The sequence below is a fragment of the Carassius gibelio genome, chromosome A16 (assembly GCF_023724105.1).
Source record: "Carassius gibelio isolate Cgi1373 ecotype wild population from Czech Republic chromosome A16, carGib1.2-hapl.c, whole genome shotgun sequence".
In the NCBI taxonomy this organism is placed as follows: Eukaryota; Metazoa; Chordata; class Actinopteri; order Cypriniformes; family Cyprinidae; genus Carassius; species Carassius gibelio.
In genome coordinates this window covers 24178191-24204345 of record NC_068386.1, presented here as the reverse complement: position 1 = coordinate 24204345, position 26155 = coordinate 24178191, and the positions used below count along the sequence as shown (strand labels likewise).

The 26155-nt window shown below is 37.0% G+C and overlaps 1 protein-coding gene across 4 annotated transcripts; it reads right to left on the bottom strand.

The window, feature by feature from the left end:
- Positions 1 to 307: 307 nt before the first annotated feature.
- Positions 308 to 24604, bottom strand: LOC128030871 (type II inositol 1,4,5-trisphosphate 5-phosphatase). Of its 4 annotated transcripts, XM_052618938.1 has the most exons (23): positions 24193 to 24604; positions 23634 to 23723; positions 22811 to 22908; positions 22698 to 22727; positions 22509 to 22619; positions 20835 to 20972; positions 16644 to 16719; positions 13356 to 13526; positions 10874 to 10975; positions 10665 to 10779; positions 10406 to 10522; positions 9321 to 9508; positions 9127 to 9238; positions 8941 to 9050; positions 6435 to 6570; positions 6249 to 6359; positions 5521 to 5686; positions 3854 to 4089; positions 3502 to 3612; positions 3033 to 3117; positions 1274 to 1401; positions 1080 to 1191; positions 308 to 712 (listed from the first exon to the last, which is right to left on the bottom strand). In XM_052618938.1, the coding sequence occupies exons 1-23, from the start codon at positions 24240 to 24242 to the stop codon at positions 573 to 575; spliced, it is 2733 nt and encodes a 910-aa protein (XP_052474898.1). In that variant the 5' UTR covers positions 24243 to 24604; the 3' UTR covers positions 308 to 572. The 4 variants fall into 4 exon arrangements, with proteins under 4 accessions (XP_052474898.1, XP_052474899.1, XP_052474900.1 ...); XM_052618939.1 differs by lacking the exon at positions 24193 to 24604 and having other exon boundaries at positions 22698 to 22715; positions 23634 to 23722; XM_052618940.1 differs by lacking the exons at positions 22509 to 22619; positions 22698 to 22727; positions 22811 to 22908; positions 23634 to 23723; positions 24193 to 24604 and adding an exon at positions 21324 to 22082.
- Positions 24605 to 26155: the final 1551 nt, after the last annotated feature.

The window sequence follows — 26155 nt, the reverse complement described above, 5'->3', positions numbered from 1 at the left end:
TATATATATATATATATATAAATGAGGCACTGTCAAATACTTGAAATGATTTTGAGGAATAATCCTTTGTGTTTACGAACATGTCAACATTGTCTTTGTATAAATGATCGTTAAGCCATTGTTTTAATACTTTATTTAGGTTGGTGTAAAAAAATCTTGAAAATGAGCATGAAAATAAAAAAGACAAATGTATAATGGACTAATACCTCAATATTTAAATTACATTCTTCAAATTATTTTACATCTAAATAATATGAATCTTGATATGATTTTTTGAAGAAACTAAAGGAAAAGACAAACAGTGTGATTGTGATAATTGTTGAGATTTAATAAAAAAGAACAACTGTTTTTTTTATTTACAAACATCAAAATACAAATATATTTAATTAAATAACCATTATTCTTCAAATAAAACTCCCATTTGCTTTGTAATAATACAAATTAGCTTCAATATCTGTTTAAAATGTTTTAAATTAAATGGCAACTACAAAGTTTCATATATGGACATAATTCTGCTGAAACCTGGAATAAAACAGGCGAGTGAAATAATCAAGGCGACGTGATGCAGTTCATTATTCAGGTGATTTATCATGAATGTCTCTGTCAGAGGGCATCTGGACCAAGAAATGCTGGAAAAACTCCTTCACCTTTCTTTTCTCTGTAATATCTTGCTTTGTGGGAGACCTGAGCAAAAGGCCAGCGAAGATCGAGGCTGTGAATAAAATACAAAGTCAGTCAGACTGTTCAAATCACATATTTGCAAGTTTTCCATGACTAACAAAATTCGTGGAAAATCAAAACAGAAACCAACACTTTTTCTTTTCTTTTTTTAACCTAGTACAGGACCACATTTCTTACTTATGCAACTAATCAGTTTATAAATGACTAATAATAAGATGTAGTCAGCATTTAAGCAGCAGGATGAGGATCGCTGCAGTCTTTGCTTCAGGAAGCACTGAATGTGTCTTGATTACAATCAACGTTTGACTTCTGCTTTTACATTGAAACTGGCCAGTGCTCTTAAAATCTGCAGACAGAAATACACCAAAACAAGTAGTGAAAGTGCACTGTCAACCTACCTAAAATATTGATATCCAGCCGATTGTGTGCAGAGAACTTCAACAACTCTTGAAGAAAGGGCATCAGGTAGTTAAAAACATTTTTATGACACTGAGGTAGCATAGAAATGATCTGTGGGGAGAAAGAACATGCACTTTTTCAGATGGTACACTATGTATTTCACTACAGCGAGAAAGGCATGTTGAAGACAGACCTGTCTACACTGGCTGCTGTCAGAGCAGCACTCCAAGCATTGTGGGTAGAAGGAGAAGGGGATCACCGGTTCAGGAAGAGCATCGAGGAACAGGAGCAGGGCTTCAGCCACAGAGTGGTTACTGCCAGCTGAAACAGCTTCAGGTCAAGGGCACTCAACATTCAAGTACACTAGAGACACGTGGATGCACGATCAATTCAGCTTCAGAGAAAAGAAACATTGATCGTATTATTAATAACTGAGCACCAATTAAAATTAAACACATTAGAATGACTTCTGAAGGATCATGTGACACTGAACAATATTAGAAAATTGCTGTAGTAATATTTCACAATATTGCTGTTATTACTGTATTTTTGACGAAATAAATTCAAAGTTTGAAAAGTTTGTAAAAGTTTAAGAGACTCAAAAAAAAGGCCCAAAACAGTATTTTAAAATAAAACATTATTATATATAATCCATTCATCTAAAAAGATTTCATCATTAAATTATTATATATATTTTTAATTCATGGCCTATTGTGGGCTTTGACAGAGCAGCCCAGCTATGACGTGTGTTAATCTTACCGTATTTTCCGGACTATAAGTCGCACTTTTTTTCATAGTTTGGCTGGTCCTGCGACTTATAGTCAGGTGCGACTTATTTATCAAAATTAATTTGACATGAACCAAGAGAAAACATTACCATCTACAGCCACCAGAGGGCGCTCTTTTCTGCTCAGTGTTCCTGTAGTCTACCCCTAATAAACATAGAGCGCCCTCTCGTGGCTGGAGACGGTAATGTTTTCTCTTGGTTTTTGGTTCTAAATAAATGCGACTTATAGTCCAGTGTGACTTATATATGTTTTTGTCCTCGTCATGACGTATTTTTGAACAGATGCAACTTATACTCAGGTGCGACTTATAGTCCGAAAAATATGGTACAGGTAATAATTTAGGCCAGTGTCTAATGTAATCTGAGCCCTTATCTCTGTTTAGTTCAACAGCAAAAAATAGCCAATAACAGAAAAAAAACTACAAAATATAAAACAACCTAAAATCATGTGCAAATACGTTAGTAAAACCAAGGGGACTATTTAAATTAATTTGGTGCTAAAAACGTCTGATTTTGAATGTTTACTACTGTATTTCAGTGTTTCCCACAGATTTGAAATACACTTGCGGAGGAAAATCCTCCGATTACCCACAGCACAAAAATGGGCAAGCAACAAATAACAAATAATGTGTGGTTTTAAACAATGTTTTTATTTATTGAAATACTTGTTAATTACATAGGCTACTACTACATTTAATTATATACTCATATTATGCATGATTATGCATTGTAAATAATGCACAATTACAGCATTTAAATGGTAGGACAGGCCGCCCAAGTAAAGTTTTTATGGGAAACACTGCATTTTTATTTATTTTTCTTATTATACCAGTTTTAATGCGATATTAATCCCATAACTTTTTTAGCCTTATCAAGCACCGTTATATTCTTAGTTTATTTATTTTTTTGCTCTTGCAATGTGAGAAAGAGAACATGGTCGCCCACACAATATCCCATGAATCATTCCTCTGGACTGCACCGGTCACTGCTGAAACCCTCGCTCACCAAGTCTCTCCTGCTCTGTTTGCAGTGGCAAAATAAAGGAAACTATTTTAATTTCTAGAAATAGAAGAACTAGACGTTCTAGTTAGAGTGAACTCTGGAAGCACGCTGAGTCAGTTCACACCGCAGACATGAATCATGCAGTGACCGTGTGAAAGGATACGCAGAGAGTCTGAGCTGCCCGTGTCCAAACAATCCCGAATCTCCTCGAACTCGCTGCGCAGGCCGGGCTGCTGAAAGAGCTCTTCCTGTAACACAGACAGTGTCAACTATTACAGCTCTTGGATGAACTCCAGGCATTGTGCTTCGAAGTTTCATTTACAATCAGTCGATGAATCACATGTGTAATAGAGCAGGAGATTTAGTCAGCCATCTCGGAACAACACAGAACGGTTTGGGGAAGCTTTTATTTCTTGTTTCGTGTTACTAAAACAACTTTGAGTGAATTTCCTCCACAGTCTGCTGCTTTAGTGTTGGTGCTGCTATGGAGAGCAGCTCAATGGCTCGACCGTAAAAAAAGACAAACAGCTTTTAGCAGCACAACATTACAAAGGCACAGTTTCATTTTTTTTTTAAGACGGAAAGAGAAAAGTTTCAGCAAGATTAAAACACAACAATGCTGTTGTCCTGACCTGTTTTTTAGCATTACGGAAGAGATGGTCCACCATCATCCATATCTCCTTGGGGATTTCTTGAGGTTTATCAGTCTCTGGGTTTCTGCCCTGGATATCTGACTTCATACTCTGATGCAACAAATAAAAAGCATGAGGCATTCCCAGATGATTACAGCTTGTAACCAAGTTTATGAATTAAATTAAAATTCAATTCAATGTATGCATTTAAGCAGACACTTTTATCCAAAGTGACTTACAGGCTATCAGTTTTCACCTATCATGTGTTCCCGAGGAATCGAACCCCCAAACTCGCTTCATAAAGCACAACACAAACAGCAGTGCTAGTAAGACACGGACGGCAGGCTCTCACCAGCTCTCTGACGGTCTCCAGGGGCATGTCCTGGATGGGCTCTTTCAGCAGACACAGGGTACTGAGAGACGAGCCGAAGCAGCTGGGCAGGTAGTTGCCCGTGATGGAGATGAAGTAGTCTTTCCCCCTGTCCAGATGCAGAACCAGGATGTCCTCCAGCTGCTGCTGGCCTGAGTTCAGCTCTGGAGCTGTAGAGCGGTTCACAAACACCTCCAGGTCGATGTCCACGCTGGCACCTACACAGAGACATCAGTGAGACCGAAGCAATAACAACTGATCACTGCTACGGACAGAAAACATTCAAAGCGGGATTCGGACTCGAGAATGACTAACATGTAGGGATGTGTGAAATTATCGGAGCGTTATCAGAGTCGACCCAAAATGATGCCCCTCCGGTAAGATGTTTCATTTATTTAGGGGGCTCTGTTGGCCTGCTTGTATTAAAATGAAAGTAAAATACACAAAAATCAATAAGACACTTGTGTTTCTAAATACATAAAGCAGTATCAATGTCATAAATATAGCATAAGGTCAGAAGCTATACCTTACATGACAAAAAAAAAACAAAAAAAACAAACATGACACTAATCAATTCAATAATTTAATATATACAGATTTATTCAATAATATATATATATATATATATATATATATATATATGTTTTTTAAATGTTTAATGATATCTTAAATACAAGGAGTTCTGAAAGATTTTTAGCATTTTTAAAGCTCTTTTGTTTTACACCAGTTAATTAAATAATGCTCATTAGTTCTAACAGATATGTTTTTGCTCAAAACTAACCAAAATTAACACCGCAGAGACTTGGTGTTGCTTCAAAACAAAGGGAAATATATATACGTATCAGTGTCGGCTGTCAGACAAAGTGATTTGAAACAATATCGGCAAAAATCTGATATCGTGCATCCCCAGTGATATGTGTTGTGCCAAATACTTCTGGGCCAAATTCTGCAGCACAAAGATGGATGTTGTTAATACTTATTTCATTAGACTGAAAACAGCCATAAAGAGTCTTATATTATTATTGTAATGTAAGAAGTTGCCATAAAAGATGATGCATTCATCTAATAAAGATATTAGTAATTTCCCTTGGAAATCATTTTAACAGCAGATAAATAGAAACGTTAATTTTCCGTCACTGCTGTGAACTAATCACCACTCAACATATGAAGAATCATCAAAATAAAGTTTCACAATCTTCAGCTTCAATATTACACATCCCTTGTTTATACTATCTTGTCAGAATGACCATATTAATTATGTAAGTCCATCAACATATCATAATAACCAGTGGAAAATTCAGAATTTCTTTCAATTCAGACTTTTTATGAGTCATAATTAAGTTTCAATTGTGAATGTGATCACTGATTGATGATGAAGAATGGCTATGGCTTGGCACTTTGCTGTCAGACTGAAAGTGACTGCCGTTATTGCAACGTGTTGTGTCACGCCTGGTTGGGACACAGTTACGTGATCCAACCAATGACACTAGCAAATAGTCCCAGTTTTAACAACAAGAAGGTATATAACAGCCAATCAAATCTCAATAAAACACTATTAACTATTGTTAACTAGATTTCACTGCATCACTTCTCCATCAAATAAACCCCAGCACCGTGGCTGATGTCAGTGTATCAGTGACCCGTCTCACCCTGAGCCAGGAAGCCTTTAGCAGGGTTTGCTGTTAACCAGGGCTTGCAGTAGGTGGCCTCGTCCAGCTTGGGAATGAACTCAAACTGACACGGCACCTGTCCATCGTTATAGACGCTCACAGTCTTTGCTTGTTGCTGCATGAACTTCACATCCTGGAACTGGAACTACAGAAAGAAACCCAAAAGAAACATGAAACATTCATTCACAATTTTAATGAGCATTACATAATCATTATACTTTGTTTTAATGTTTGGAGTCTGAAAGATTTTTAATGTTTTTGAAAAAACGTTTCTTATGCTGAAAAAAGACAGAATTTCTTTGATTAAAATAGAATAAAAAATATCTGTTAAGGTGTCATTTATTTCTGTGATGCACAGCTGTATTTTCATCATCATTCCTCCAGTCTTCAGTGTCACATGATCTTCAGAAATCAGAATAATATGATGATTTACTGCTCAAGAAACATCTCTGATTATTATTAATGTTGAAAACAGCTGTGCTACTTAATATTTCTGATGAAACTTTATTTTGATGATTCCTTGATGAATATAGTGCACAAACTGCATTTAGTTATAAATCTTTTGCAACATTGTAAATGTCTTTATTCTTACTTTAGATCAATGAAATGCATCTTTGCCAAAGGAAGTATTAATATCTTTAATGACCCCCAGATGTTGTACATCAGTGTGAATGTAAACTGTGTCTAAATGCTGGAAGACTGCTCACTTCTCTCTGAGACAGAGACACTGAAGGAATACAATCGTTCTCCAGGCGGTCGATGTGCCTCACGATCTCTTCGAACGTCCGTTTGTAGGACTCCTCGTCCACGACCTTGATCTGTAACAGCAGAGTGACAGCAGATGTCAGTAAGAGGACACCGAGCGAGGACTGGCTGACGGCGGCCGTTCTCACCCCGATCTCTAGCAGAGAGCTGACGGGTTTGTGGTCGCTGGTCTTCAGGGTCATGTGACTCTGGTACTGAAGCTGTTTAATGTTCTTTCCCCTCCACAGGATGCGGTCACACCATGCTGGAACTCGGCACTTCTCACTGCACACACAAACACAACACTGCTCAGACCAGACACAAACACTTGCCATTAACTGTTTGTATAGCATTTTATCATATTTCACATTTTATTTGTATTTTCTTTAGTCCACTTTAGGGCTGAATGATACTAGGGAAAAATGACATTTCGTTTTTCCTTGCAATACACATTGCAAAATGCAAAAATACAGGAACTGTCATCAGATGAGTCGATTTTGTGATTCTGATGTGAAGTGCATCTGCACAAAAGTGAGCTTTCATAGGCCAAGTAATAATAATAGAGGCTATGAAGTAATAGTAATATATTTTTTTTGTGATTTTTATAAAATAAAACAATCAATAAAATAAAAAAATAACTCTATATAACTGTAAAATGAAAATACAAATATTTTCTATCATATTTATATCTTGATTTAGAGATTTAAACTATCGAGCTTTTATTTTGACAGTTTTCTGGCATTTAACTAAATTGTGCGTAAGTAAAAAAAATAATTGTTTCCCTCTAAAAAAGGCAGTGCATACTGTATATTTAATTAAATCACAGCCATCTTAATTTAATAATCGTAATAATCCATATCACAATATTGATTTTGTTTTGAATATCATGCAGTCCTACTCCAATTATAATCCTAGTAAATGTCTCTTAAAAGATCATTACTATGTGGTTGTCTACTGGTACAAAAGAGCCAAACCCCAAGTCCCTGTGATATTCTGGTATCTAAATATGGATTGGGTCACTCATTCTTCATAAATCTTCATTTCTTTTATTGTCAAGATGAGAAACATATGTTTGACACTTGGAAAGGTAACATCTCACCATGATACAAGGTACTTATTCATATCCATAGCACAAAATGGATCATGTGCCCAAGTGTAAAACTTGTTCACAGTAATATTTTCCTGTGGTCTTTTTGGTATGACTAGTGAGGGAGGTGTGGGTTGCAGAGATGCTCACAAGTCTCTGAGCTAGAGTCCAAGTCAAGTCTCAAGTCTCTGAGCTAGAGTCCAAGTCAAGTCTCAAGTCTCTGAGCTAGAGTCCAAGTCAAGTCTCAAGTCTCTGAGCTAGAGTCCAAGTCAAGTCTCAAGTCTCTGAGCTAGAGTCCAAGTCAAGTCTCAAGTCTCTGAGCTAGAGTCCAAGTCAAGTCTCAAGTCTCTTTATTATATTAAGTCTCTGGTTATAATAAATGTTGCATCACGTACAGCGACCCATCCAAGCTGCTTAGAACACTGCATAGCTATATATAAGGAATTCAAAGCATGTAATATGTTATTATGACAACTCTATTTATTAGCATACAATATCAACTTTGATTTTGGTATATAATCAGTGTAAACAGGCTATTGCAACATGACAAAAACACCAAGAATGCTTTACTTTTAAGTTAATATCTGTATTTTGCATTTATGGATTCAGTAATGGCCTTCTGTCTGTCCTGGCTGTAGCTGCACACCTCTTGTCTGGCTTAAGAATAAACAAAGCTACGCTGACTTATGTTATTCATACAATACCTACTCACAAATAAACATCAAAAACAAAGCCGGCTGCAATGAATTTCTGTGCAAAACAGCTTTTACTACAAACACTTCAACACAAGAACATTGTTATCACACAAGAACATTTTGATAGAGAACCAAAAATATTTAAAGTAGATAAAATTAGAATAAATAAAATGGAAATGTCTACATACTATTACTACTGTAAACTTTGCAAATAGGACATCAGCCCCTTCAAGTCAATGAACAATAACAAAGTGGGCTGCAATGAATATCTGTGCAAAACGTCATGGCTCCGCTCCTACCCAATGACAGAGGCACGCAGGTTTTTTTCCACTGGAGTACTCACGTGAAGGATGCGTGCACAACTAATAACTAACATCATCACGCTATAAAGGGTTGGCCTGCGCTGGATGCGCCCCTCCCCCTATAACTGTTCTGTCTCGCGGAGGAGCTCATTTGTGTGCATCTGTATGAAACACGCGCTCTGAAACACGCATAGGAAAAAAGAGCGACAGAAAGTACGGCTCCCCTCCAGCCGTGACTCGGCTCCCATGGTTCATGTTTATGAGCCGTTCAAAAGAATCGGTTCGTTCGCGATCGTCACAACTCTAACAGCGAGCTCAACTGACGTTTACTAAAAATTAACATTGTTCACGAGTCCCGGAGCTCGAGTCCGAGTCGAGTCTGAAGTCTTTCGAGGACGAGTCTCAAGTCGAGTCTGAAGTCACTGTTTGTGCGACTTAAGTCGCACTCGAGTCCGAGTCTCAAACTCGAGTCCCCATCTCTGGTGGGTTGTGAACACTGAAGTATGTCTGCTGCAGATTACATCACAATCTACAGACCTTGTGTGATGAAAGTCTGATGGTGTTTTCTGACCTTGTGTCCCACTGATCTGAGCCGGTGTCGTATTTGTATGTTGGTTGGAAATCAATCTCTCCCTCCGTGAAGCCCACAAACACAACCTCTTCATCCATCTGTCGTTTCAACTGAAACACACACACACATATCATATAGCCATCAAACTCAACACTCTCTGGACAAACGGCAGTGTTTCTGTCTTACCTGGTCGTGATTATACAGGGTCTCAAAATCCTTCTTAGCTATCAAGTCCTTCACATGATCCACTTCAAGGTCACTGATTCGGTAGTTCAGATCTCCAAGCCACAGCACAACACTGGAAGTGAAGAGAGACGCATGATGATGAAAGATTCAAACAGAGAGAGTTAGACTGGCAGGCTGCTGTGTTTGGCTGGTACCTGTGTTTCATGATGGTGAGGGGTGGCAGTGTGAGGTCATCCTGGCTGAACTGCATCCTGCGACAAATGTCCTTGAAGTCCTGATTGCGTCTTTCAAAGTCTTCTGTGTGCGCGGCGAGGTGGGAGTTCACCACACAGATGTCCGAGTTGTGAAACTGGAAGCGGACTGCTACTGCACCTTTATTACCCTAAATCAGAAATTCAATGCACCAAAAACATGGCTCTATTTTTTTAGGAGCACTTGTGACTTGAACTTCAGGTGTCACCAAAAGTTGGGATATTTACTTTCGCGTCGCCCAAAATTAGTATTTACTAGATGTCTTCAAGATCTGCCTAAAGTAAGCATCAGTCCCAACATGCAAGTGGAACAGGGGATTCAAATACACATCAAGTTATCTGCACATCACAACTAGTTTAATCAAATGTCTTATGCTGGCAGCTAGTGGCTAAGCTAGTCAAACGTAAACCGGAAACTGATATCCCGACTGGCGACAGCTGGAGTTCGTTGGTACGCTTGTGCATAAACATTTTTTTAGAGAACAGTTAAAGTCAATTTTTTAGAGATCATCTTATTATTATGCCACTATATAAGGACATGCAGCATCCACAACTATTTCTCCTTAAAAAAGTTTTACCCTTATCCGTTATGACACAATTCAGCAACACAGTGAGAGTCATGACTGTTGTTATTTGGAACACACTCAATGTAACTACCGTATACTATAATAATCATGATATGATTAATAATTTAGTAGTAATACTATTGTACTGCAAAACAAAAACAGTACTTAATAATAAATGAATTTTAATGAATGATTTTTCTTTTTACATTTACATTTATTCATTTAGCAGACACTTTTATCCAAAGCGACTTACAGATGAAGACAGTGGAAGCAATCAAAAACTACACAAAGAATGCAATGATATATAAGTGCTATTTTTAATAATAATAATATTAATAATAAAATTGCAGCCTTCACACTTTTTACATGCGTTTGACACTTAACAATTGTTACATTTGGACTCTGTGTACAACTATTCATTAGCTTCCATTGAGTCCTGAATAACTGTTTTCATGAACTCACCAGCCGTCCCATGACGCCTGTGCCGACGCTCTCCACCTCCACCTCAGAGATGTGTGCTGCATGCTCCATCTTCACATAGAACAACAGCATGATGCCCACCAACCGCACCAGCTTCACCTGCAAAACACACACAGCAATGCTCATGACAGTCACTTCAGAGCCATCAAAACTCTTTTCTCTCGATACATGGGAAAAAAAACACAGGGAGGTATTCATATATCATTTGCCTGAGGTGTGAGAGGGCAGAGGAAGTCCTTACAAAAGCATACTTGGCATCTGGATGGAGGCCTTTGTAGACGGCTAACATCCACTCGGGCTCTTTAGGAGTGTCATTGAAGAGAAACGCCTCCTTACTCAGATCCAGCTCCTGGAAACTACAGAGGGAAAACAGCAGGGAATCAGAATCTCTGATCTGACCATCTTCATTGCTGCTTACATTCATAAAGATATCATAATGTCAAATCTTACGCCACGAGGTAAAAGTCTGGAGGAGTGGTGCTGGACGCCAGCCATGGACTGAGACTTTCCTTTGGATTCTGCCCATTCACATTGTACGTGCCCAAGAAAAAGCTGTTGAGTGGTTCACATGATGTCACAACACAAGCCAAAGAGAGAAGCTGCCAGTATAAATTAAGAAACCTCTCACATACTGAAACCTCAAGAACTACTGCAAAGAGAACTACTGTACTGCTAAGGTCAATGAAAGCAATTCCAACGCAGGAGTCTGTTTAATTCTGGCTCAGTCTGGATTTAATACAGTTTGGTTTTAAAATGACTGTGCTTATGACCGCATGACTATGTTTGTAGAAATACTGTTCATGCATGTGCAGCGGTAGGACAGGTTTCCATCCAGAAGGGGGCACTGCTGACACAATACTGCAAATGTCCACTCAAGGAGGATTATCTCCAACTTAAAAAAATACACTGAACTGAAATGTATTAATTTACATCAGTGAGATATTTTGGGAGGGCAAACATGTCTTTCCTGTCGGATTCAGCAAAGACATGTTAAAGAGGTCATGAACCGATAAGATAAGAGTTCATTGTACTATAAAAACATCCTGTTAGTTACAGAACTCAAAACTGTCTCGAGGGTCTAAAAGCAGCTTTTATTGAAGCCAATCTGCCAAAACAAGAGGCTGTGGAATGTGCCACTTTATGATGTAATAGTAATTATATTGCGATATGAGGGGAAAAAATTTTACAGGTTAAATATTTTAATCTTATATAACTAGAGAAATTGAGGGATTGGACATAGACCTGAAAAGTATTTTTTATTGAGCCATTGTTCTTCTCAAAAAGTGCAAACGTGAAACATTGTTATTGATACAACCACAACTGCTACTGATAGTGAAGTGCTCGAGTGGGTACTGTGAATTATGCTGAGGTAATTAATATGTCAAATTAATATTTTGCACTCAATTATTTATTTATTAGTTAAGTGGCCACATGATTTAAGTGGAAGATTAAACAGTGTAGTCTTTATCATCCTGCAGGGGTTTATCATCTGAGAGTACACTATCCTCAGTTTAAGAGCCACTGGGGTAGGGCTGCACGATAAATCACATGCGATATTTAATGTGCATCTTCTCAGTAAAGCCGGTTCTGTAATCAGCTGTAAATCTCCATCACCTATGCGTGTTCACATGGAGCAGCATGTACTACACAGAGCTGTTGTTCACCGCTGGTCATTAAATATAGCATGCAATTTATTGTGTGTATTTGTGCTCCATTGTTTGATTACTAATGCCCGAGTAGTGAGCTTTTTTTTAAGATCCATGCGGCGGCAGTAAGAACTTGGTTTTTGTTCACATCATTTTACAGTGGATTCGTTTACAAATAAGGCACAATTCGACGCAGTGAGTGCCAGGGAGCTGACCACGCTTGATCAATGTAGCCTTCACAAATCAAAACTTGACTTGCCTACAATAAAATCCATAAATACATATCATATCACAATGTTAGTTTATATCCGAGCTAAAACGTGCTTCAGGACTTCAAGTGATCACTTAACAGTGGAAATTATTTAAAATACTCCATCATTTTTGCTCTTACAGATAAGAGTAATCCATCATTTGAAACTGTAAAGGGTCTACTTACTCACAATAACAACAACACATTATGCTTTTGTAACAAAGACAACAAACAGGATGCGTTTTCTGCTGTCTCAGTCTCTATGAACTGGAGCACAGCACAAAAATGAAGCGAAACTAGGCTACTAGCTTCACAGAAATGAGAACTCTTATCTGTAGAAAGCTTTTCTTTTCAAATTAAATACTCTGATTAAGTAATTTCATTTCTCTCTGAAGACACGTCAAGTGTACTGCAGAGATGGCAGCCAACACTGACTCAGAAGTTATTAACACTAGTTTATTAATGATTCATTAAAATATCTCCTTGATATATTTCCTGACACATAGTCATTACTTTTGTAGTGCTTTACAGCAAGCTTTAAGCCTGCGCGTGAGCTAGCCTATATATTAAAGGCACATTATGTTTCAGTATTAAGTAATTAAATTAATATAAACGTGCAATTAGTCAACTAATGGCTTAAATGAATGAGTACTAGTTGGGGTAGTGGCCTTAGTTTTAGTCCAGTCCTCCTTACTTCTACAACTGAAGGCACGCTTGCTAAACAAGGTCACGGTGTTGTTTCCAACAGCACAGACATCTTTTCCATCACCTTAATCGGTGGATGTCTAAAATATAAAAGAAGAAGGAGAAACCTAAAACAGGCCTGTTGTCTGTGAGCTGTGATGTCTGGGCTCGTGCTGAAATGCAGGGCTCTAATTAACAATGACACTTTAATAACATTTCAGTTTATTTATTGTGACATGTAGGCCACATGGGACCATAAGGGCCTCTGAAAAGCAGCAGATGCAAATTTGAAATCAGCATATGACATGACAGGCAAATGTTAGCATCAAGCATGACTGGCGGCTAGGCGCACCTGTAGTTCTGGATGTAGGTGTAGGCGTCCTCGTTCTTGAGGAGCTCACACTTGATGAGGTTATCCCGTAGGCCGAACTGGGGCATGCCGAGCATCTGGGATTTATTTGCCAGGATGGGCTGGGAGTTTCGGATCAGGTCATCTCTCGCCTCACTCCTCACTCTCTCCTGACTGAAACGAAACCAACAAACTGCTTTATGACAGAAACACTAAATACTTTTATTCAGTTAGGATGCATTCAATTGATCAAAAGTGTCAGTAAAGACATTTATAATGTAACAAAAGATTTCTGTTTCAAATTATACTTTTCTTTTGAGAAGTCTATTCATCAAAAAATCCTGAAAACAAATTTATTATGGTTTCCACAAAATATGAAAAAGCTAAACTATTTTAACAGTGTTAAATGTTTTTTTTTTAAATAGCAAATCAATGTAAGAATGATTTCTGAAGGATCATGTGACACTGACGACTGGCACAGCAATAAATTACATTTTATAATATATTACAATAGAAAACAGTTATTTTAAATTGTAAAAATTTCTTCACAATGTTACTGTTTTTTGTTGTTGTTTTTTTTATCAAATAAACACAGCCTTGGAGAGAAGAAAATACATCTTTCAAAGACATCATTTTAAAGAAATTGATTCAAATCGATTCTTGGAGTCACAGTTTGATCAAATATTAAATCCATTTATGCATAGATTTTATTCTAGTTTACGGTTTTATGGTATTTTTCTTATTTGACTGCTGTAGACCGTTTAAATAAAAAATCCCACTGAATTAACTGCAAACCTTGAAATTGTGTTTGTTGTTCTTCCCATTTTAGACAACTCAGTATTATAAAACAAGTCTACTTAACCTTCCACTGACTTTTTAATCAACTCAGTTTAAAATCAAACACACCCCACTCTTTATTTTCTCATTCATGCATGCTTCTTTATAACACTTTAAGTAGTATTGCAAAATTGGATAAAAGGTCAAATGAAAATAAATACATTTTCTTTGTGAGTCTGGTACATCGAGTCATTTAAACGTTGATTTACTATCATGTCGCTCAGAGACGCAGAACAGCACTGTAGCTGTGTTTGGAATGATTTTTGCTTTAGAAATGGAGCAAAAACAGGGAATATGTTGTCTAAAACGTAAATCTCTTGATACTTCTAGTTTATTGAACTGTTGTATAAAATCAATATCACATTTGTAATTATGCTGGCTTTTGGAAAAAAAAACGTCAGTCTTTGTGTGATAGTAACTACATAACATTTATATATACATTATATAGATCTACAAATTTTTCTGCCTCGTATACTGAAAATTTTTATAATTCTAAATTTCCAGTGAAAGCACGCACTATAAATGCGAATGCGAACTAGTCTAGACAATCACGTGATGTATGCACACACTCTGTGTTTTTTTTCGACGGGGGAGGGCAGCTACCCTGGTGGCACCAATCTTTTGCCAAGTCCCTATCAAACATCATATAGATTTTAAAATATTTCTCATTACTTAAAGCTCTGAATGGTTTAGCCACTCAGTATATGAATGAGCTCCTTTTACATTATAATCCTCAATGTCCGCTGCGTTCTCAAAACTCAGGCAATTTGATAATACCTAGAATATCAAAATCAACTGCGGGCGGCAGATCCTTTTCCTATTTGGCGCCTAAACTCTGGAATAACCTACCTAACATTGTCTAGATTAAAGACCCATCTCTTTAACCTGGTTTACACATAACACACTAATACACTTTTAATATCCAAATCCGTTAAAGGATTTTTAGGCTGCATTAATTAGGTAAACCAGAACCGGGAACACTTCACATAACACCCTATGTACTTGCTACATCATTAGAAGAATGGCATCTACGCTAATATTAGTCTGTTTCTCTCTTATTCTGATGTCACTGTAGTCACCAGATCCAGTCTGTATCCAGATCAGAGGGTCACTGCAGTCACCCGGATCCAGTACGTATCCAGACCAGATGGTGGATCAGCACCTAGAAAGGACCTCTACTGCCCTGAAAGACAGCGGAGACCAGGACAACTAGAGCCCCAGATACAGATCCCCTGTAAAGACCTTGTCTCAGAGGTCCACCAGGACAAGACCACAGGAAACAGACGATTCTTCTGCACAATCTGACTCTGCTGCAGCCTGGAATTGAACTACTGGTTTCGTCTGGTCAGAGGAGAACTGGCCCCCAACTGAGCCTGGTTTCTCCCAAGGTTTTTTTCTCCATTCTGTCACCGATGGAGTTTCGGTTCCTTGCCGCTGTCGCCTCTGGCTTGCTTAGTTGGGATGCTTCATTTACAGATATATCGTTGACTTGATTGCAAATGATTGCACAAACACTATTTAAACTGAACTGAGCTGGATGATGACATCATTGAATTCAATGATGAACTGCCTTTTTGCATTATTGAGACAGTTATTTTCCTGTTCAGTGCTGTTCAGTTGCTTTTTTACAAATTGTATTGTTAAAAGCGCTATATAAATAAAGATGACTTGATTTGACCAATTCAAACAGGCCGTTCTGATGAGGGGGTCAAAACAGGACTGAAACTAGCCTATTACTGCTAAATTATGATGATTTTGATGTAAAGATCTTGACAACATTATAAGTGGACCTCAGAGAACAGTACAAAATAATAAACAAAGGCAGTTCATTATCTCTTTAAACACAATATAAAATTATAGTTTTAAGGTACTATGATCTTAAATTATAACATCACAGTCTCTACTTACAAACCACACTTTCAACAAGCAAACAGATTGTTCTTAACCTGAGTTCAAAAACAAAACCGTATGATCATTTAACATTGTAGAGCTTTAAGCAATTAGGACAATCGGGTTATTGTTGTTAAAATGCTGATAAAAGAGCATAAGGTTTGTATTTCTGTTTTATAGTATATGGCACCTCACAGTATACACATGTCACTGTGTTCAACTGTTGTGACTCGCTTCGTTTTAATGACTGAATGTTTGCTGCTATGAATAGGCCTACTCTGCATTAAATAAGACAAAACTGAAATGTGCCGATTCATGGTTTGAAAGCTGAAAATATGTATCAGGCAGTAGCGATTTTACCAAAATCAATAGGAGAGTCACATAAAACTGACTGACGAACTGAATTCGGCCTGCAGGCCGACAGCTGACAGGCTCTGGTTTAAATCAGAAACAGCCCGGAGAAGCAGAATTATTAGAGCTACATATGTGTGCCTTTATAAAAACAGTGTAAAAATGACCTGAGCTAATTATATCTGCAGCACTTTGATAAAGTGGGAGATGTACCTGTCATGCACGCTCTCTCCTCTGGTCCGCTCGTCCTCTTTCATCTGTCTGCTGCTGTTGGCTGCGTCGGCTCTCTCTGTAAAGGTGGAGAGAGATTTCACAGACAATGCTTGAGTCAGGTCAGTCTACAGCGTTTCATAAACAGCACTTAAACGCAAGCCAGCCAGGCATCCCATAATCTCAGGGGAGAGTTTTTCAGGAACTGTGAGTCCTACAGCTCTTTTCCAGCACCCAGATTCCTTGAGTTCGTTCTGATAACAAGCACAGCAGAAAAGGTCAAAGTTTCACCATGACTGCATGAATTAATCCATGAGGCCATGATGATGTCATGAGGGTGTAGAAAAGAGGAATGTGGGCGGGACCAAAACAAAGCTTCCTCAAAACTATTTCACACGGGCAGGAAAGATTGGGCAACTATGGTTTCCGCATTAACACAATACATTTCGGTTGGCTGAGATCTGAATAACAAATCATTTCTAAAGCTTTGACTGGCTAATCGTGGCCTGTGGGGAGCACACTGCACTTTTTCCTGGAGCTGAGATGCATGTTTCAACACTAACGAAGAAAGACGAAGATCTGAAAATAAAAAACACGTCTTATGGATGTTATTGTGAATTACATTTTTGTGCATTTTGACCATATCATTTTTTTCATCGCATCTTTGTGTGATTAATTCAGATTAAACGCTTGGATATTATTCATTCAATTCGGAAAAAGTCTCACTTTGTGAGCTTGGAACGGATTGGATTCTCTGCTTATCGTTTCTAAAAGACACTCATGAAGTGGAAAATGAGAAATGAGGATGAAAATAATAATATTACACTTTTTAACATCAAGATTTTAGGTTAATATTTATATCAATTAGGGTCCAACGTCTGACAAAGACTGAACATGAGTTGTCAGATTTAAATCAAGTTGAATTGAACAATTAACAAAGAGCATCACGACCTTCACTGGGGACAAGAAAAGGAATTCAAATGGCTTATTTAATTTGTGACCTATAAACGATTCAGAATCTGGGAAATTCTTAGTTGCTCCCAGTGATGAAATTCTAGGAAAATTGTGACTGTGTCCTCTTTAAATGAAAGAGAAGAAGATCCTAGTAAAGATAAAAGTGATTCACAAAGCATCTTAACCTTTAAAAGAGCTCAAGTTAAAAAAGTGTTAGGAGTAAGGAGGAGGACTTTTAAGAGGAGTTTCTTTAGCAGAGGAGACAATGGCCTAAAGACCAAGAGAGAGAAGAATGTGCTGCAGACAATGCATGACAGTGACTAAATAAGACGCTAGATTAGATTGTGTAGGACTCATGCTTGTGACCGATCTTATTAGACACAACAGCATCTATATATACATACACCCAATGATTACCAAAACCATTTGTATGTTTCTGTAATGGTTAATCCACCACTATGTATAAGCTCTTTAGTCCCAATAGTATTTCTAATGCTAAAATATAATTACTGTTGGGATTTAATGGATTTAAAGATAGACTGCACAAAAGTTTAATCAAAAGCAAGACTTTGAGACCAACCAGAAACTATTTGGAAATCAATAACAGCAGAAACTGTGGAAAAGTATTTAAAACACAACGCCAGCGAGAATGCAAGGCTAAAAGATGGGGTACAAAATACAAATAAAATATAGTTCATAAAATAAATTTAGTTTAGTTTTTGTTATTATGTGTGAATAAAAAGTATTTAGTTGTTTCAGTTTGTTATTTGCCCAATAAATGACAACAGAATTTTAAACTACTTTTTTTGACAGATTCCTAGAATACTTGTTTCCTCGCGTCATGACCGGTGGTTTAATAGATTTGAGCATGTGTGTGTGATTAGGGTAAAAACCGGAAATAATAGACCCTATTTAAAGGTGCTCTTTTTCTCTTCTTCTTGGCCATCCAATCCCAGTCCTCAAATAGGACGTGTGATGCCTAGCAATGGGTCAGCGCCGGTCCTGAATCACTCCTAGTTAGAAATCTTTAGGCTGAATCAGGAGCCCACCGACAGGAAGCTTTAAGAATACGGGCCCAGATCTTAAAACCCAGGCTGATGTGCTCTGAGAAGTTTTATTTAAGATGATGTAATAGTTTTTTGTTTGTAATTGAATTTTCATTACTTTTTTAAATCTTTGGGTGTTTCTAAAATAGTGACAAATAAATAGTAAAAGTGCAAATATTCAAATAGGAAAAGTTTTAAAATACTTTTCTAGATGTGAAATAATATGTCACAAAACAGGACACAGTCAGCTACCCCAAAATACTTAATAGTGCTAGTGGTAAATAACCAGAACAGTAAGTTACATGAAGATAGAAGGTAATATACAGACGTGAACAGTTTATAACACTGTTAGATACATAGATTCATAAGTATACATACTCAAAACACAGGATTAACGTTACACATTCATGTATGTCTCTATATCAAAGCCTATCTACTCAGCATTTATGAATATCAAAAGGTTTTTATTATTATTGGTTAATTCGAGCGTTTTCGGTGCTCTGTGAGTCGGAAAGCAAACAAGTGCTCTCTAGGTAGTCAGCTCACTGGGGATTGAGAAACAGCCCGAGTCAATCACGACTAAACACACTGCACTATGACAAACCAGAAGAACCGAGCGATTTTGTCTACTTACCGAGCTAACAGTGAACACAAACACACTCGTAGTTATTTACATAGAGATATCTGGATATCGATTTACTTTGTTTAAAGTTATATCTAACCGTGAGCACTTTTCTTACCATTTAATCCAGTCGTGTTAGACATCTCCCTGTTTTCGCATGATTCTGACTCTATTTACACACGGAGTCACGGAGCGACTCGACTTCATTTGACTCTGAATAGCTTTTGGCACCGAGCACTACTATGTTGAAGGATCATGAATATGAATGCTGTCATTCTGACGTCGCGTCGTAACCGTCCTCTAACGTCCAGAGACGTAAGTCTTCACTAACGTCAGTTTTGCAGCCAATCAAATAGGCCGTTGGATGAACGTCACCTTTCATTAATTATTCATGAGCACTGCTTTCGCCATAGTAGGATTCGTCACGACGCCTCAAATTCGTTTGCAGACGCGCGCGGTCAAAACACAAAGCAATAGAGTTTAATCATACTCGACTAGAAATATAATCAGCATGTTATTGAGAAACAACACCAAAAATTCAGTCCAACATTGTATCCAGTGATATCTTCCTTTCAGCCTTGTAATATAGGCTAGAACTACAAATCTATTATGCAAATATGAATTTAGACAACACTTACATTGTAAGTGTGCCTGCGTGTTGATATCTAAAATTATTATAAAAACTATCAAAAACGTTGTTTGATAATTAAAATGATTATGAAATAAGATGTAATACAAATAAATGAAAAGCTAAAACGTTAAGTTAGAAATATTGCCTTGGTAAAAAATATGTTTTAGTTAGAGGACTAAGATTGCACAAAACTAAAGTAGATAAATAAAAATGTTAGATTACAGTTAAGTTATATTTAACGCCTAATGACACAAAAATGACTAAAACTTAAACTAAAATTGATAGTTTAACTGGAATATGAATACCGCATCAGTAAGTTTTACTAAAGCATCACTGTTAATAGTTACTAAATGGACACAGAAGATCCAGACTGAGACAGACTACCAATGATCTAACAAGCTTGTGGTTTCTCTGAGGTTATAAAAACAGTGCTGATGATGCAGTACTGGCATGTGGATCTTCTGGTCTGTTTACTCAAAGAAGTCCATGCAAATTGAAAGAGCAACAGCCACATTTGTTTCTGTAAGGGTTTCAGTGTTTGCATGATTATAGATTATAGAGACCACTGTACAGTAAACAGTTAAAGCAAATATACAGTTTTTATCACCAATTAACACACAGAAGAGACATCTTATTCAATGCTTCCCTGATTTAAAACGAGCAGTTCTGCACAAAAGCATCTAAACGTGCTCTCACGCTTCACTGAAGACTTTAAACACTAGCTTCTGGGTATGACTGTGAGAGTACATCATGATATGATCATGTGCGACTGACTGCATCACTGCCTAATTTCTGCAATGCTTTTTATGCTAAGGCTGCATGTATTTGATCAAAAATACATATACATATAATACTGTGAAATATAATTACTATGTTACTATTACTATTTGAATGTATTTTAAAATGCAATTAAATCATGCGATGGCAAATGCTATGCTTACGTGATTTCTTAACGTGTCTCATCTTGACAGTCGTGGCTCCAGTTGACTTTCTCAGTGATCGAGCTCCTTTTGACATCTTACGGTACTTGGTAAGCCAGTCAAATTTTGGTTTGTCCTTCGGATACTGCTCACAGACATCTGAAAGTTTAAAAGACAAGTTTACTTCATAACACAAATGAATTAAAGTTCAGGATGAAACACTTTCAAGTGATAAATATTGAGACAGAAATGATGATATAAATAGATTGGTCTCTCTCAGCTGATCACTGTCTCTAATTTCATTAATGATTTCTTTGTATATTTAAAGAGGCGAAGTGGAACTGTATTTTCCTCTCTTTTGTTGCCATTCTCTCTCTCAGAACTACAAGCCGCAATTTCACACTAACATCAGCATCAGAAGAGCCAGCACTTCCCTTTTCAAGCAAGTGGCTGCTGTTGTTTATAGTTTCTATTTTACCACAACTGATCTACAAGAGTGTTGCCGCTTACCTTGCATATTTCTAATATTCTTCCGGTTAATGAGCACATCTGAGCACGTGATACTCGCCATCAGCGCTCAAGGGATGAAAGTCCTTTTGTTAAACATCACTCAGCAGAAGCACATTTCCTCTTTAGACTGTCAGATGAATTGACTTTCAAATGATGTTCTTGTTCAACTCGCAAAATATACTGGAGGTCCACAATCCTTAGAGCAAACAGCGATTCCTGCTACTTATTCTGTGCGTTAAAACCCACAAACTGAGTAGAAGCAGACAACCTACTTTATTTGAACTCAAACTCCGCCTCTCACACCCTTCTGTTCCACAATCTCATCCTCTCTCGTCTTCTTTAACGTGTGTTCGCTAGATTTATCTGTTGTCTGAGAGCCGAGCACACTGGCTGCTTAGCTTCTTCAGTCTGAATAACCTATAGACGATTTATTAAAGAAATATATAGCACGCAGAGGCTGTACAGCTTAGCTTCCCGGTAAACGCTTATTACACAATGATTCCAAAAGTACCATTTTCCCAGGTAAATGAATGACAGAACAGGTCAGCTGATGTCTTTCGCTTTCGGACAGCTTTGCTGTGTTTGAATGGGTTTCAGCATTTCATTAGGATGAATGGAAACGTGTTTGGCAGGTTTGCTGCGGATGGTGCGAATGAAACGCTTTTTTCTTCATCACTGCCATGTAGTTGCCCTTCATTCAATGGACTACTGAACATGACCAAACAGTTCTTCACAAACACATCCAAATAAGATTAAATGTGTTTTTCTCGTATAAGGCTTTTAAAAGATTTTTTTGTGTAGTTGATGTGTGTCTTTTTTATTTTGAATACAGTAATATTAGTGAAATATTACTAGAATTAAAAAATAGCAGTTTTTCTCTTTGAGTGCATTTTAAACAGTGATTTATTCCTGTGATGGTAAAGCTGTATATTCAGCATCATTACAACAGTCTTCAGTGTCACATGATCTTCAGATATCAGTCTAATAATGTGACACATTGTTATTTTCAGGATTCTTTGATGAAGAGAGTTCAAAAGAACAGCACTCCTTTGAACTAGAATCTTTTGTAACATTACAAATGTCTTTACTGTCTCTTTGATCAACTGAATGCATCCTTGCTAAATAAAAGCAGCTTTTGAAAGGCAGTGTGTGTAAAAGGAACTTCATCATGATGTAATGCCTTACCGCTCCATGCCCGATTGACTTCACTGAGGAAGAGACGCGTATGAGAACCGAAAGGTAACTTCAGCTCCAACTCTTCTTCGAAAAACGTTACTCGTACCTGAGTATCTGCACCTTTGTAGTGACAAGTGAATGTTGAATACTGATGCACTGACTTTATGATGTTGAGTAGCAGCAAACACTGTAACTCACCAACAACAGCAAGCTCATCTGGAGACGAAACTGAGGAGATATCAGATAAAACCACTCACATTTACCATCAAAGTGCACTTCCAATTCAAATGAAGCAAATAATTCATTCTTACCTTCAACAACTGAAAAGTCATAAGAAATGGGTATGATTTCATCCAGTGTGACATCATCACCAGTGATGGCCATCCTTCGATGGGAAAATATGAATAACCTGGAAAAGTCAAAAGTCTGCGAATGTAACATTTATCGTTATGGTTTTTGCAATTCTATAATCAAATATATACTCAATAATATTCTACATGCTGTTACTAAAAGACAAAAATAATACTAATAAAAAAATTCTGATAATAAATCATTTATAAAGCCTTTTTTGGTTTGTTTTTCCAGAAGAGAAAGACTGTTGATTTTGGATGCATACCCAGCTAACAAAAACATGATCTAAGAACATTTTGCTAAAGTTCCCATTGAGTTACGAAAATGTTTAAAAATGTTTCTTCTTGGTTATGTGGATGTAAAAAGACTACATTAATGGAACAATCAATTTGATAATTTAGCTAACATTATGGTAATGCTATATTTGAATGTTCTATAAATCATCTAAAACTAAGTAACGTTTAAAAAAATAAACAGCAGTAACATTTTTAAAAAAAATTAACAAAAAGATTAATGAACAATATTTTAATAATGAATTTAAGACCGGATAACTTTAAACATGCATTATATTATAATTACTGGAATAATGTTTGTTTCATAACTATGAGAGAACCTTACCAGAATGTTCCCTGTTAGCTGGGTACCTGCTCAAAGCTTTAGTCAATTTTAGATGATAGATGTTACAACTACATGAACTAAAACGCACAAAATAACAAGTGTGGTTTCGGAAAGTGTAGTAAAGCACATTAATGTTACTGGTGAAAATTATTATATTGAACTCACGCATGTTCTTTGTTTTGTTGCACCAGTCCAATCAGTTTGCTCTCTCTCACATCATTCAGCAGTAAAACACACTCCACAGCATGTGTTGGGCTGCTAAGGAAATCTGACACAATTCATCACCTTTCTATCAACCGAGATATTATGCTGACTGATGCTCGGTTTATAAGAGCCATTATCACTCTGCACACCGGCGACATCTAGCGGACCCGTGAGGAATGACATATGGGAATTTCCTTTTTTCATTAAAACTTGGGCATGCTCGATAAAAAAAAAAAAAAAAAAAAAAAAAAAAAAAAAAACGGTGTATGCTTAGCCTGATGCACTGTAAACAGATATCTAGAAATATTAACTACGTGACATTCACTACAATTTAAATATATTTTTATAGGCAAACATATCGTAGGCAATACACATGCAAAGTTTCGCAAAAAAACTTTCGTAGCTACGTTATAAAGCATGCACGTAAGAATCAATCACGGCTTTAATCTGAAAAGAAATACATGTTTGCAAATTGCAATGCACGGTGTCAGATGAGCGCTGAGAGGATACTATGATGCACTTTTCCCCTTTGGCCAAAGTCTCTTGAATTGCCACGGACTGATCCATCATTCACAGCCAGTCTGCGCCGGATACTTCAAACGCAAGAGGTGTCATTTACGATCATTTTACACCAACAAACGTTTAAAGTGTTCCGGATAGCGGTCTGAAGTGTTTGACTGTCTTCATGGTTTCCTCCGCGAGCGCAGATGAGACTTCCCGTCTGATAATGCCACGCAGCAGATCCAAGAGTTCACGTTCCGCACTCAAATCATAGTTTCATCATAGCGTCTGTAATCGGTTATCAAGATCTTCATCAGCCACTCTAATAGAGCCACTTCTGATTTTCTCTTCTTTAGATGTATTACTTTTCTTCTTGTCAAAAAGATGCGTCAGAGACTGCAGAGACACCGAACTTGGACTCAGATCCCACCCACTACTTTAGACACATGCACTAGTTGGCGCTAATGTTTTATATACTGTATTATAACCTTGGCGATTGGAATAAAGACTAAATTAAATAAGTATAAAAAAAACTTACATTTGAAACAAACCTAAATGAAAAATTATAAACATATTTTTAATTGAAACAACTGAAAAAAATCCAGAAGAAAATAAAAAAAGCACATTTTGACAAACTACTAGGAATAAAATAAAATTATAAACTGAGAATATATAAATAAAAGCTAATTCAAAATATTAGTAAATAATAGTATAATACAAAAATAACACTACATTCATACTACATTCTGCATGGGCTGTGTGTGGTATGGAAAACTATTGCACAATTTCTGAGTGCTTCATAGTGTTGTTATTATTAAGTGATATTTAATTTGTTATCATAACTTAAATATAAAGTTTTTACCCATTAAAATAAAACTGTAATTAAATATAATTATTTGGTGATAAACCTTAACCTAAAGTTTTAAGTTAAATTAAACCTTAAACTAATACAAATGACAAAAGCAACATCATTACTAAAATTAGTGAACTAAAAAAAAGATGTAAATCCACTGGAATTGGAAAGCCGAGCACTGCATTGTGGGATATGAGTATTAAGAGCAGTGGTGGTTCTTTCTAGCTTGTAGCTTTTGGTTCTACCCCTAAACAAAATTCATAAATTGAAAATAATAAAAATTCAAAATAATATTACACTTTTTAACATCAAGATTTTAGGTTAAAATTTATATCCATTAGGGTCCAACGTCTGACAAAGAAGAAAATAAAATACATAAAGTGAGTGATGATAACATATTTGTTTTATTTTTTGTATATAAAAAAAACATTATACAAAATCACATTTTAGTGTGGGGTTATTTAAGCTAATTGAACAGAAAAAAATTTGTTGTTGCCTTATGAGCAACAGCATAGCATAACATAAACGATACATTAGCCTATTTTAGCATGATAGTGTCACGGTTGGTGATACGCTGTCTCATTCTGGTCTTCTGGTCTGTGTGTGTGTCTTGTTACGCTGATTGTTTTATGTGGGCGTTATCGCTGATCATCAGTGATCAGTGGCAGCTGCATGTCATCTTCGCAGCCTATTTAATGCCCTGTCTTTCATCTCATGTTTGTCAGATCACTGTTGGAGTTTCCCCGTGTTGTTTCATGTTCCTGTTCTCCTTGTGTGTACCTTCTGCTGTATTGAGTTCATCGTGTCATGCTGTACCTGTTTCAGTCTCATTGTGGATTTTACTCCTGATTCATCACACATCACTCCGGGAAATTCTTCACTCTGTCATCACTCATCTGTCCTGGATTGCCCATCGAAGTCCCTGCATCACCACTCTCCTGCTGGCTGCAACGTGTTGGACCTTTTGGTTGTTTTCTCAACAAAGAGATCTTTTTACTCCAGGCACTCATGAATGACTCATGGTAGATCAATTCATGTATGTCTACCTGGATGACATATTTATTTTTTCATCTTCTCGCCAGAGACACGTTCAGCATGTCAGACGAGTGCTTCAAAAAAAAAAAAAAAT

Coding starts and splice junctions, on each gene's coding strand:
- LOC128030871 (XM_052618938.1), bottom strand. CDS start 24,242: ATGATGGATCAGTCCGTGGCAATTCAAGAGACTTTGGCCAAAGGGGAA. Junction 10,780..10,873: donor CCAGACTTTTACCTCGTGGC/GTAAGATTTGAC, acceptor TTCCCTCTGTAG/TTTCCAGGAGCTGGATCTGA. Junction 4,090..5,520: donor TAAAGGCTTCCTGGCTCAGG/GTGAGACGGGTC, acceptor GTCTCTGTGTAG/GTGCCAGCGTGGACATCGAC.